Source organism: Dermochelys coriacea, chromosome 9 (assembly GCF_009764565.3).
Source record: "Dermochelys coriacea isolate rDerCor1 chromosome 9, rDerCor1.pri.v4, whole genome shotgun sequence".
Classification (NCBI taxonomy): Eukaryota; Metazoa; Chordata; order Testudines; family Dermochelyidae; genus Dermochelys; species Dermochelys coriacea.
In genome coordinates, this window is record NC_050076.1 from 64697842 (window position 1) to 64712542 (window position 14701).

The following is a 14701-nucleotide window of genomic DNA, read 5'->3' on the forward strand; positions in this document are numbered from 1 at the left end:
CTGAGCCTTCAAGGAACTCTGCCCTTCTACATCACTTCTGATCTAAAACACTCCTGGCTTTTTGAGTTCTGGGCCCCTAAACTGCTCTGCTGATGCACCTCAATTATGATCTGCATTGACCTTGCTATTACAGAGCAGGGTCTCCACACAGTTCAGCTAATGTACCTCATTCCTGATGAGATGTGCTCCTAGCTGCTCCAGTCATGGATCTTTATACAGCTCTCAATGCATCTCAGGGCTTGTCTATATGGGGTAATATGCTCTATGGGGGTGGGATTTCTAAAGCATACTAACATGCTGCACATTGATTGGTCCATGTAGACCCTGTTGGTGTGCATTAATGTATTATTGTTTTAACCAGTACTATGTTAAAGCACACTAGGTAACCTTCAGTTAGCACCAACAGGGTCTTCTTGAAAAATTCCTTACCAGATCCAGTCCTACTCTCCACAGAACTGGTATTTGACTCTTGTACCTCATGCTCACGCTCAATTCCACATTAATATGGATAACTATCATCTCAGTTTGGAGCTAGCTAAGGCAATATTGCATACCTGAAACCAGGAATGTCTCTGTGCATGGGGCCTAGCCTCATGTCCTAGTTGATTTGGCAGAAACCAGCGTGTTGTCCCGGTTGCTGTAAACCCCAGCAGACTGGCATTAAACTGAGCCTTCACAATCTGAAAGCTGAACCATTTCTTGGTCTTCCAAATCGGGGTGCCAACAGCTGAAGACTTTTTGGGTTCTCAAAGGCCAACTCTACCTGCTGTGGCAGTACTGGGCCTCCTCTGAATAATCAAATATGAGGCGGTGTGATATGGAGGCACCCTAACAAACTGTATGTATGCAGCTTCTGATTTGGTACTGCCACTCCAAGGTGCCTCAGCATACTGAGAGACCTAAAAGGGGAAAGACAGTTAACTATGCAGTAACATTACAATAAAAATACAGCTGAGCATTAATGTAAAATCTGAACATACTAGAGAGGCAGGACAGCCAAGTGGCCATTGAAACCACCTGATGCCCAAACTTCATCCGTTTCTGGCAGTGTCATTACCAGGGTGAAACTAAGCTTAGCCACCTAAAAGGGGCCATTTGGAAAAAATGAGTCTTCAGAGATAAATGGAAAAATGCTGAAAGCTTCTGCTGTCTGGATGTGCTCAGGCTGAGTGTGCTTTAGAGTAATGGAGCACTGGGGGACAAGCATTTCATTGGACTTCTGGCATGCGCTGTCTTGCAGATGTGGACAAATGCACGTCATGACCCCAATAACTGGGAGTGCCCAAGCCTGAAGTGACAAGGGTGAGGGTGGGGGGAGAGGTGGGAAGGGACTTGAATGGAAGGGGAAGAATCTTTAAGTCACTTTGGTGCTTCCGAAGACTCTTTGGAGCTGCTGAGATCTTTTGAGAGCTATTTCATCAGCCAGCACCATTGGCAGCAGACTGTAGCAATTGTTGCTTGTGCAGAGCCTTGTCTGTGGAACCAGACTATGAAGAGTTAAAAGGGATCTCACAAAACTGGGTGACCGGGCAACAAAATGGCAGATGAAATTCAGTGTTGATGAATGCAGAGTAATGCAAGTTGGAAAACATAATCCCCACTATACATATCAAATGATGGGGTCTAAATTAGCTGCTACCACTCAAGAGAGAGATCTTGGAATCATTGTGGATAGTTCTCTGAAAACATCTACTCAATGTGCAGTGGCAGTCAAAAAAGCAAACAGAATGTTAGGAATCATTAGGAAAGGGGTAAATAAAAAGATAGAAAATATATTGCCGCTGTATAAATCTATGGTATGCCCACATCTTGAATACTGCATGCAGATGTGGTCACCTTATCTCAAAAAAGATATATTGGAATTGGAAAAGGTACAGAAAAGGGCAACAAAAATTATTAGGGATATGGAACGGCTTCCATATGAGGAGAGATTAATTAGATTGGGACTTTTCAGCTTGGAAAAGAGATGACTAATGGGGGTAGGACAGAGGTCTATAAAATCATGACTGCTGTGGAGAAAGTAAATAAGGAAGTGTTGTTATTTTCTCGTTCGCATAACACAAGAACTGTGGGTCACCAAATGAAATTAATGGACAGCAGGTTTAAAACAAACAAATGGAAGTATTTCGTCTCACAACTCTCAGTCAACCTATGGAACTCCATGCCAGAGGATGTTGTGAAGGCCAAAACTATAACAGAATTCAAAAAAAAAAACTAGATAAATTCATGGAGGGTAGGTCCCTCAATGGCTATTTGGCAGGGGTGCAAAAACATGCTCTGAAGTGCATTCTGGTGAGTTTAACATTTATCTCTGAGTATTTGCAAACACTGGCTGCCCTGATAGTCACAGCTGCCCTGTGAACTAGGTCAGCATTGTTCTCTGTATTCCACAGATGAAGAAACTGAGGCACTGAGAGGTTAAGGGCCAAATTTTCAAGCTTGGGTTTAAGTTAGTCACCTAAATCAATATTGAAGCATTAACATCAAAGTGGCTTGATTGCCAGAGGTGCTGACCTCAATGGGCACTGCAGGGACTTAGCACCTCTGGACTTGGGTAACAAATTTTAGGCACCAAAGTTTGGAAATGCCCATCTGTGACTTGCCCCAGGCCACAAAGGGAGCTGAGATTTTTGTCCCCTGCTCTGGCATTTTTGTAAGCTATTAGACCCCACTGCCTTTCATGCTATTCAACTGCACCTTCTTGTGGCCAAAGCTCTCACCGGTAGCTCTGCATAGGAGCTGGCTTAGTTATAGGCAGCTGGGAGGCAGGAGTTGTCAGTAATGCTAGTGCTGTCAGTGGTAGCTAGGGTGACACTGTCCATCATAGCTGTGAACTGATTTGAGGTCTTCTCAAAACTCAAGGGACTTGTAACTACATTTATACTGTACCCCCAAGCCCAGCCCTGAATGGCTGTGAAGGGACTGTGGATAAACCTGTGAGCTTCTGGGGAAATCGGTGACAAGCTTTCATGCTAGTGAGTAAAATCTCTTTTCTTTCTTTTTGTCCCCTGCTCCACTCTCCCGCCGCCTACCCTGGCAGGTCTCAGAGACTCTCCTACTCTCCATTGCTGCGTCTTGAGGACATGGCGCTGAGCATCCCAGGAACTGTTCCTCTCTGTACCATTAGTCTTGGAATTCTACTCATGGCGTATGCTCTCCCTGCTGAAGCTGGGTAAGATGACAAGAACCTGGGGGTTTTAATAACACTGGTGACTGAGGACGCCGTGCGCTCTGCTTGTGATATGCGAGTGTAAGGTCCCCAACTCCCACTTTTCATCATGTGGAGTATTCCAATATAACCTAGAAAAAGGCTACCCCTGGCTTTTCTTTAAACCGTTCCAGTATAAACCCAGAAGAGTGTCCACTTTCCTCCCTGCACCCATGCCAAAACCTTGCTATAGGGTTCGCGTGTCCCCCTCTCTAGCACCTGATCAGTTTGGTCTTCTGCAATATTTTCCAGGATGCTGATTGCACTATTTTCCATCTCATATGCAGTATTTTGCTGCTGCACAAGTATCTGTTTTCCTTGGCTGCATGCAATAATCTAGCATAACATAAAACAAGCCACCCCACCCCCTTGGAATGTTCACTCCCTTGTAGCTGAGAGTGACTGAGATTACATTAGCATTGTTCAAGCCGCTATAGCTAAGGTTATGTCAGCACTTTTATGACAAAAACCAATTTTCTAACTTGGCCCATGAGCAATTCACTCTGGGCTAAAACTTGGCAGATTGCTTCCAGGCTTTTTTTTTTAAATATATTTCTTTCACAAAATTTGAAAAATGAAATTGATTCAGCTGTTTGACTGTTACAAGTGTAAATGACAATGAAAAAAATGCTGATCTTGGATGGAGTTCTTGGCCTTGGTTAGTGGTTCTTGGACTTGCCCAGTAGCCCAAGATCTGGGATGCTACTGCCTGACTTTACTTGCTTTCTTGCATTCATAAAACTGTTCTGAACAGAGAAAATGAGAGTCCATTTGTCCATAATTGGCCACCTGTAATCACATCATTATATAGTCCAATGGCAGCATAACACTCCGCTGTGCCTCCCAAGTGACCCCTTGTGGCTGACAGTCAGAAAGTCAGGAGAGATGATCTCCTTTTAAACAGAGAAAGGCCCAGCACAGAACAGTCTACGTGGGTAGTGGTGAGGAATAAGGAGATCCCCAAGTAAAAATCCCTTTGGAGATATATATATATATATACATATATACACACACACACACATACACACACTGCATCCATCTTTGGCAGCAATATTTGGTTTAATTAGGGTGACCAGATGTCCCATTTTTAAAGCCCTCCTGTAGGTGTCCCATCTTTTCCTTAAAAACAGGCAACTAGTCCCTTATATTCTGTCTCTCCCCCTCCAACCGCCATGACTACTGGTGGATTCTGCTGCTGGCCGCATTCCTGCTCGCAAGCTACCCACCCACCAGCAGTGAGTGGGGGGTCCAGTGGTCGACGATGAGGGTGGGTTTGCAAGGCTGGTGGCAAGGCAAAGTTGCAATGCGCAGGGCCAGCCGCTCCCCCTGATGGTCTCTCAGTGTAGCTCCTGCTGCATGCTGGCTCTTGGCCAGCAGGGCCCTGCCCCCCATCCCGCTTCTGGCTGGCAGTGGCTGCAAGCTGTGGTGGCTGGTGAGTGCAGGCAGGCGCCAGGCAGTGGCCAGTTTTGTATCCCCTCTGCTGCTCACCCATCAGCCCTTTATGTGCTCCCCCCTCACTGTCCTGTCCTTGCTTTTCCCTTTCGCCCATTTTCCCCCCGCAGCCTTGCTGCTCCTCCATATCCACCCCGGTGGGGGGCATCCCGCTCCCAGCACTGTGCGAAGAGCCAGTCCCTGGTCAGAGCACTGACCTCAGCAAGAGCCTGGCTGGCAGGTTCCTTCCTTCCCCCACTGCCTTGGGTTTGGCTGGCGCCCTGGGAAAGCCCAAGACCCTCCTGCCCAGTTCGCTGCCCAGGAGGAGCCACGCCCTACATGTGTTGAAGCCCCGTGTAGCACTGGCATGGGGAAGCCTTTCTGCCCCTCAGCTAAGCTCTGGAGTGGCAGTGGGATGGGGAGCGATTTTTAGCCTGTTCATGCCCCAAACCTGCAGGCTCCACAGCAGCCCCTGAGGCAGAGGCTTAGCACCCTCTTCATCCATCACCCCCTTGCCCTGAGTCCTGCCCCTAGGGAGGGTAGCATGTGGCTGCTCAATCCCCAAGCATCCTCCCCTGCTGAGCCATCTCTCTGGCAAGGTTCGCTGAAGCCCCTGCAGTCAGGTTCCCTGGGCCCTGGTGCACAATGCATCCTTAGAGCTTAACCCCCTCCTGCCTGCATTGTAGCTGGGGGACAGGAGGCTGCTGGGTTATGTTGGTGGTTAACAGCAGTCTGGAGGTGTTAACTGCCTTTCAACACTGTGTAAGTAGGAAGGGACAAGCTGCTTCCAGTTGTGGGGAGGGGAATAAGCTCTGCAAAGACACTGGCTAGGTCATCCCTTCCTCCCTTGCAGCTGGAAGCAGCTCCTGACCCTTCCCTCCTGCACAGTGCCGAAAGGCTGCTGCTGGCCACATTCTGGTGTGAACCATGGCAGAAATCTGGGGGGCATGTGATCCTGCATTCCCCCCATCCACATGTTGCCTCAGGAAGACGCGGCACCAGGTACCAGGAGAAGCAGGTCCGTTCTGGGGACCCAGCCAGGCATGGAGGGCAGAAAGTGCTGGGCAGGGAGGGTGGGTTGGTCGGTCACTAACCTGTGTGAGAGAGGTGTACAGGAGTGTGTGTGTGTCACCTCTCCCCATGTGTTTGTGTTGGGGGGGGAGGCAGGAGCGTGTGTGTCACCTCTGCCTGTGTGAACCCTAAAGCAGTGGTTCTCAAATCCGGTCCGCCGCTTGTTCAGGGAAAGCCCCTGCCAGGCCGGACCGGTTTGTTTACCTGCCGTGTCCGCAGGTTCGGCCGATTGAGGCTCCCACTGGCCACCATTCACCGGTCCCGGCCAATGGGGGCTGCAGGAAGTGGCGGCCAGCACATCCCTCGGCCCGCACCACCTCCCGCAGCCCCCATTGGCCTGGAGCGGTGAACTGTGGCTAGTGGGAGCCGCGATCGGCTGAACCTGCGGACGCGGCAGGTAAACAAACCAGTCCGGCCCGCCAGGGGCTTTCCCTGAACAAGTGGTGGACCGGCTTTGAGAACCACTACCCTAAAGCGTTAAAGATAAGAAGGTAAATAAAAAGAATCCAACTACTCAGTATTTCTTTTTAACAGGGGCTCAGTCAACTTGATGTTAATTTAAACATTTGTACTGAATAGTTCTGATTGATTGCCACTGAACTCGCTTTAATACGAATAATTTTACCAGGTGTCCTGTATTCAGCATAGGGAAATATGGTCACCCGAGATTTAATTTTTTATGTGTACAGAATCATGCAAACACATTCATTCACACTTATCCTACATACACACTTGTGCACACCTGCCACGTGCCTTCTCTTCTGCACACTCAGTCTCCTCACACGTTCTCATTTGTATGCATGCATTGATACATTTTTGTTTTGCACATACTCAAGCACACCCCCATGCATGCTTATACATCTATGCCCCATTCTTACAAGTGCATACCTACATGTGCACACACTTGTGTAAACAGACAGAGGTGCTTGCATGCCTACATGTGCATACATGCCCTTGTGCACACACATGTACACTCTCACTGCAGTTAAACCAGTGAGCTAAAATGGTTCCTTCTCCCTTACTGCACATGAAAACCTCCCTCTAAAAACTGCTGGACTCTTCCTGAGAGGCAATAAACCCCCTTGTCTCTAAGCTGTGGAGAAAGGCTTCATTTTGTTCTTTGATACAGTAAATGGGCTTCGGAGCAATAGCCAGAACACTTGCTGAATTGCTGTTCCTCCAGCTACACCTCCTCAGTGCTTTCATCACAGCTGTCACTAGTGCAGAGGGAGCAGTAAACTGCCAATGTGAACTTTCATTCCATTTCCATTCCCTGCCCAAGATAAACCCTTCCCTTTGTGCTGGGTTTTTATTGTAAAGAAAACACGGACAGGCCCCTGGTGACAAGGTTGATAGCAAGAGCCACTGCAATTTAAATTAAGGTGGTGGAAATGAACCGCTTATTCTTCTGTTGTCTCTAACCTGGAAATCTGGGCATTCATTTGTCATGAAATCCTTCTATGTTGTGCTGAAAATAGTTACTTAGATAGTATATAGTTGTGGAGCCACACTGGAAGCCGGCCTGCGCTGTGACTGCGAGGGGCCCTGCTTGTTAACCTTGCTATCTATAGGCAGCCTTTCTGCATTCTGGTCCTCTCTCTCCCCTTGTCTTGGGCCTTGTTACAGATCCCAATTTCCCTCCAACCCACAAAGACATGATGTTATCCCATGCTCTTTTGTTCCACATCATAGATCCAAATTTTCCTCCATCTCACTTTGACCTGGCATTCTCCTGCGGTCTGTCACTTCTTCTTACGTACCTGGTTGTCCCTCTGATCTACCTGCCATTACGCCACACTCTTATACTTCTTGCCCTCCCCTCTTTTCAGACCTCTTGCGCCCAACAAGACCAATTCAAAGAAATCTACACTTGTCCTCCAGGGCTGTAAAGCTAAATATCCAGTGAACAATCTTCATCCCCATCCCAAACACCTGAGCCATGCTAACTAGCAGAAGAAAATTCAGCCCCTTAGAACCAGTGTGGGTGGAACAGGAAATGGGGTCCAGAACTGGTGTGTGTGTGTGTGTGTGTGTGTGTGTGAGCAGGTAGTTAGTGCCCAGGGAATAGCACCTGGAGGTTCCTTTTTCAAGATGATGGGAAGCCTGTGATTTGCCTCTGCTAGGACCACAATAAAGGGGGAAACGTGGAGTCCCACTAAGCTGTCAGTCAGCATGAAGCAGCTTGTATTTCACGCCACTCACTGCTAGGCCATGAGCCATAAACACCTTGCCAGCATTCCTGCCTGACCTTGCAGCCCTTCTGGCTGCAGGCTTGGTAGCACTGTCTGAACTGGCCTGCATCCCTTCAGATTTCTTCATTGCCCCTTCGTTGCATATTCTCAGCTCCTAACTCCACCTCTGTCCCTCACATGCACGTCATCATCTCACATTCTGTTGGCCACGTGTTGGTCTTGTTCATCTGCTGTCAGTTCTCCTTTCATTCATTATTTTTGCACCCTCTAGTCCGACTTGGTCAGGGCGGGAGAAGGATCAATTTGTCCCATTGTTTTTCCCTAGCCAAAGGGCAGCCTTTGCTTTATATTAAGGATAGATGAGCCCCTCTCAAAAGGTATGCTGGACCAAGCAGATGCCCCAAATATGGTTCCACATAGAGATGCTCCTGATTCTTTCCTTTGAAATTTTTATCTCCCCAGCTCTGCTGCTTTTTCACAGTCTTCTAAGCGAGATGTGAACCCCACAGTCCTCCAGTCTGAGTCAAAATTTCAAACCTCAAACAAAGCAAAACAGGTTCAAAATTCAACAAGATGAGTTTGCCAATCGCTCGGGAACCTCTGCCAGGCACTGCTCTTAAAACGCTATCCTGTCACGCTTTATATTAAGGCTGCATTTTAAATAGCTTTTAAAGCAATATTAAATTCTTAATAGCTGTTGTTAGCATGATACAGATATACATTTCATGAGTTCTAGATGGTTATGAGCACATCAGCAGAAAGTGGGACAGATAGTTAAAACCATTGTAAAGCAACCTGTGGGACATTATTCCAATTGCACTATTACAGTCCCACTTATTAAAAATGGCTTTTTATTAGACGTAGTTGAAAATCAGATTTCTGTCCCATGGATATTTTAAAATTTGTTTTTGTACCAAATCTGTACAAAAAGTCAATATATATTAATTTTTTTACAGAATGGAAAGTGCCAAAAAAACTTATATGAAATGTTTTTTTTTGACATTTCTGATTAAAAACAAAACCTTTTGACTTTCCGGAACAAAAACATTTCATTTTGGCTTGGATGGACTTACTCTATATCTCTTTCAGCTGCCACAGTGCCTTATAGGAGTTGTAGTTCAAGTGCCTCAGGTCCCATTCTCCTCTATGGGCAGGACTAAATGTCTGATATACCATGGTCATGTGACTGCCATGATGCATCATGTCAGCTCAACAAGACTAGAGACTGTGGTGCATCATGGGAGATGTAGTCTAGCCAGGGAGTCTGTCTCAAAGAGGAGAACTGGAGCACTCAAATACTCCACAAGGTACACAGCAGCACAAGCAAACAAAGACTGATGTCAAACAGACCTGAAATGAAACATTTCAGTTAGGGTCAACAAACTGAAGTGTGTCGATTCAGGTCAACCTGATCCTCCACAAAATATTGCATTTTGATTTTTCCCAACACAAAATCAAGAAATGTTGGCCAAATCAAAATTTTTCACAGGACAATTTAGATTTTGCAGAAACTGAATTTTCTGTCAATCCCACTTGCACAAAAATAAACAAAATAACTGCATTTAGATGGAAAATTCCTGACGAGCTCTGTTGTTTGTCATTTATTGGTCCTTTATAAGCTATTTATAAGTGTAACTGTAATATAAAGTGTGACCCTCTAACCAAACCCCATGCTATACAATTGGTCTTGAAAATGCTAGCCTCCATTCCTCCCCTCACTATTCTTCCATTTTGCCTGGGCTCTGCATTTCCTGAGTCAGACTAGAAGTACTAAAATACATTGAGAAGATGCTGTTCTTGTATTTCCAAAAAGAAAAGGAGTACTTGTGGCACTTTAGAGATTAACAAATTTATTCGAGCATAAGCTTTCGTGAGCTACAGCTCACTTCATCGGACGCATTTGGTGGAAAATACAGAGGGGAGATTTATATACACACACAGAAAACATGAAACAATGGGTTTTATCATACACACTGTAAGGAGAGTGATCACTTAAGATGAGCCATCACCAGCAGCGGGGGGGGGGGAAGGAGGAAAACCTTTCATGGTGACAAGCAAGGTAGGCTATTTCCAGCAGTTAACAAGAACATCTGAGGAACAGGGGGGGTGGAGTGGGGGGGGGAGAAATAACAAGGGGAAATAGTTTTACTTTGTGTAATGACTCATCCATTCCCAGTCTCTATTCAAGCCTAAGTTAATTGTATCCAGTTTGCAAATTAATTCCAATTCAGCAGTCTCTCCTTGGAGTCTGTTTTTGAAGTTTTTTTGTTGAAGGATAGCCACCCTCAGGTCTGTAATGTAGTGACTGGAGAGATTGAAGTGTTCTCCGATTGGTTTTTGAATGTTATAATTCTTGATGTCTGATTTGTGTCCATTTATTCTTTTACGTAGAGACTGTCCAGTTTGACCAATGTACATGGAAGAGGGGCATTGCTGGCACATGATGGCATATATCACATTGGTAGATGCGCAGGTGATGAGCCTCTAATAGTGTGGCTGATGTGATTAGGCCCTCTGATAGTGTCCCCTGAATAGATATGTGGACAGAGTTGGCAACAGGCTTTGTTGCAAGGATAGGTTCCTGGGTTAGTGGTTCTTTTGTGTGGTGTGTGGTTGCTGGTGAGTATTTGCTTCAGATTGGGGGGCTGTCTGTAAGCAAGGACTGGCCTGTCTCCCAAGATCTGTGAGAGTGATGGGTCGTCCTTCAGAATAGGTTGTAGATCCTTGATGATGCGTTGGAGAGGTTTTAGTTGGGGGCTGAAGGTGATGGCTAATGGCGTTCTGTTATTTTCTTTGTTGGGCCTGTCCTGTAGTAGGTGACTTCTGGGTACTCTTCTGGCTCTGTCAATCTGTTTCTTCACTTCAGCAGGTGGGTATTGTAGTTGTAAGAATGCATGATAGAGATCATGTAGGTGTTTGTCTCTGTCTGAGGGGTTGGAGCAAATGCGGTTATATCGTAGAGCTTGGCTGTAGACAATGGATCGTGTGGTATGATCTCGATGAAAGCTAGAGGCATGTAGGTAGGAATAGCAGTCAGTAGGTTTCTGATATAGGGTGGTGTTTATGTGACCATCGCGTATTAGCACCGTAGTGTCCAGGAAGTGGATCTCTTATGTGGACTGGTCCAGGCTGAGGTTGATGGTGGGATGGAAATTGTTGAAATCATGGTGGAATTCCTCAAGGGCTTCTTTTCCATGGGTCCAGATGATGAAGATGTCATCAATGTAGCGCAAGTAAAGTAGGGGCATTAGGAGACGAGAGCTGAGGAAGCGTTGTTCTAAGTCAGCCATAAAAATGTTGGCATACTGTGGGGCCATGTGGGTACCCATTGCAGTGCCGCTGATTTGAAGGTATACATTGTCCCCAAATGTGAAATAGTTATGGGTGAGGACAAAGTCACAAAGTTCAGCCACCAGGTTAGCCGTGACATTATCGGGGATACTGTTCCTGATGGCTTGTAGTCCATCTTAGTGTGGAATGTTGGTGTAGAGGGCTTCTACATCCATAGTGGCTAGGATGGTGTTTTTAGGAAGATCACCAATGGATTGTAGTTTCCTCAGGAAGTCAGTGGTGTCTCCAAGATAGCTGCGAGTGCTGTAACGTAGGGCCTAAGGAGGGAGTCTACATAGCCAGACAATCCTGCTGTCAGGGTGCCAATGCCTGAGATGATGGGGCATGCAGGATTTCCAGGTTTATGGATCTTGGGTAGCAGATAGAATACCCCAGGTCGGGGTTCTAGGGGTATGTCTGTGCGGATTTGTTCTTGTGCTTTTTCAGGGAGTTTCTTGAGCAAATGCTGTAGTTTCTTTTGGTAACTCTCAGTGGGATCAGAGGGTAATGGCTTGTAGAAAGTGGTGTTGGAGAGCTGCCTAGTAGCCTCTTGTTCATACTCCGACCTATTCATAATCACAACAGCACCTCCTTTGTCAGCCTTTTTGATTATGATGTCAGAGTTGTTTCTGAGGCTGTGGATGGCATTGTGTTCTGCACGGCTGAGGTTATGGGGCAAGTGATGCTGCTTTTCCACAATTTCAGCCCGTGCACGTCGGTGGAAGCACTCTATGTAGAAGTCCAGTCTGCTGTTTCGACCTTCAGGAGGAATCCACCCAGAATCCTTCTTTTTGTAGTTTTGGTAGGAAGGTCTCTGTGGGTTAATATGTTGGTCAGAGGTGTGTTGGAAATATTCCTTGAGTTGGCGACGTCGAAAATAGGATTCCTGGTCACCACAGAACTTTATCATGTTCTTGGGGGTGGAGGGGCAAAAGGAGAGGCCCCGAAATAGGACAGATTCTTCTGCTGGGTTAAGAGTATAGTTGGATAGATTAACAATATTGCTGGGTGGGTTACGAGAACCACTGTTGTGGCCCCTTGTGGCATGTAGTAGTTTAGATAGCTTAGTGTCCTTTTTCTTTTGTAGAGAAGCAAAGTGTGTGTTGTAAATGGCTTGTCTAGTTTTTGTAAAGTTCAGCCACGAGGAAGTTTGTGTGGAAGGTTGGTTCTTTATGAGAGTATCCAGTTTTGAGAGCTCATTCTTAATCTTTCCTTTTTTGCTGTAGAGGATGTTGATCAGATGGTTCCGCAGTTTCTTTGAGAGTGTGTGGCACAAGCTGTCAGCATAATCTGTGTGGTATGTACATTGGTCAAACTGGACAGTCTCTACGTAAAAGAATAAATGGACACAAATCAGACATCAAGAATTATAACATTCAAAAACCAGTTGGAGAACACTTCAATCTCTCTGGTCACTCGATTACACACCTAAGAGTGGCTATCCTTCAATAAAAAAACTTCTGAAACAGACTCCAAGGAGAGACTGCTGAATTGGAATTAATTTGCAAACTGGATACAATTAACTTAGGCTTGAATAGAGACTGGGAATGGATGAGTCATTACACAAAAAGAAAAGGAGTACTTGTGGCACCTTAGAGACTAACAAATTTATTAGAGCATAAGCTTTCGTGAGCTACAGCTCACTTCATCGGATGCATCCGATGAAGTGAGCTGTAGCTCACGAAAGCTTAAGCTCTAATAAATTTGTTAGTCTCTAAGGTGCCACAAGTACTCCTTTTCTTTTTGCGAATACAGACTAACAGGGCTGCTACTCTGAAACCTGTCATTACACAAAGTAAAACTATTTCCCCTTGTTATTTCTCCCCCCCACCCCACCCCCCACTGTTCCTCTGATATTCTTGTTAACTGCTGGAATTAGCCTACCTTGCTTGTCACCATGAAAGGTTTTCCTCCTTTCTCTCCCCCTGCTGCTGGTGATGGCTCATCTTAAGTGACCACTCTCCTTACAGTGTGTATGATAAACCCATTGTTTCATGTTCTCTGTGTGTGTATATCAATCTCCCCTCTGTTTTTTCCACCAAATGCATCCGATGAAGTGAGTTGTAGCTCACGAAAACTTATGCTCAAATAAATTTGTTAGTCTCTAAGGTGCCACAAGTACTCCTTTTCTTTTTGCGAATACAGACTAACACGGCTGCTACTCTGAAACTTGTATTTCCAGCAAAAGACAGGTCTCTCATGAAAGCTTGTTTTCATGAGCTTTCAGACCCCTCTTTGTCGCTTTCTAAGCCAAGATCTCTGGCTAGTTTGGCTGAGGTTCATATAGGCCTATGGACCTCTGGGGGTGCTCCTCTGAACCTTGTGAGGTTGTTCTGTCACTAACTAGCTGTGGTGGTAGGAGATTAGCTAGGCTAGTAATCCTTACACCACGCTGGTGGTGGCTTCATCCAGCACGCTTAGCAAAACTGTCAGAGAGATGAATGCACGACCCATCTGACAAGCTAGAATGGAGTCCAGCACAGGCATGCCAGAAGCTCCTAGCCACTGCAGCACCACTAGCACTTTCCTAAAAGAAATATGTTGGGGAAGAAGGAAGCGAAATCGAAGTCTGCAGTTTGGGAATGTGCGTTCCCTCTTGTTTTCTGCACCACAAAGGGAAGCTGCCCATCCTACAAATCACCCTAATGCAGCAGCGCCCAAGAAACAACACTTAAGTGGATGAAGAAAAATAAAAGGAGTACCCGTGGCACCTTAGAGACTTACAAATTTATTAGAGCATAAGCTTTCGAGAAACATTCAGAGTAAAAGAGAAAAAAGTCAGAAAGAGAGGGAAGGAAAGGGAGAAAACAAACTAAATGTGCAGAGTCATGGGTAGGAATATTACCAAAGCTGCTCCACTAGCCCCCTAATATGGGCCCCCCATTCCAGTGGATCCAGGAGTGCTGCTCTGCAAATGCACCTGTATAATTTACAATCCCCCACAACCAGCATTGGTGTCTTTCCCATTTGGCATGTTCATTCATCTTAATCAAGCTGCTGCACCCAAGTCATTTATTTCTCTGTTTAGCAGTAATGCATCGATTTGTCAGCGCTGGACTGCAACCCCCACCAGAGGAGACTCCTGCACCACTTCTAGCAATTCATCCGCTAAACCACCCATTCATCTCTGTACCTTCCTGTGTTTCTTTATCTATCATGACAGGTTTCAGAGTAGCAGCCATGTTAGTCTGTATTCACAAAAAGAAAAGGAGTACTTGTGGCACCTTAGAGACTAACAAATTTATTTGAGCATAAGCTTTCGTGAGCTACAGCTGAAATGCAGCAGATGAAGTGAGCTGTAGCTCATGAAAGCTTATGCTCAAATAAATTTGTTAGTTTCTAAGGTACCACAAGTACTCCTTTTATCTATCATGCTGCATGCCCAGGCTTCTTAATCTTTCCTTCTGTCTCCTTGCAACTTCTTGTAGCTGAACTTCATCTTTCCTGCAATCTCTGCATTTCTCTAGCT

General features: G+C 45.8%; 1 protein-coding gene across 2 annotated transcripts in view; it reads left to right on the top strand.

Annotated features, from left to right (window-relative positions):
- The window catches only part of GABRA3 (gamma-aminobutyric acid type A receptor subunit alpha3), a 134011-nt gene that overhangs the window by 11150 nt on the left and 108160 nt on the right, over positions 1–14701 (top strand). For both annotated transcript variants that reach the window (XM_043492271.1, XM_038417440.2), the window contains exon 2: positions 3041–3172. In XM_043492271.1, coding sequence (XP_043348206.1) covers positions 3041–3172 — 132 coding nt within the window. The remainder of the gene's footprint in view (positions 1–3040; positions 3173–14701) is intronic.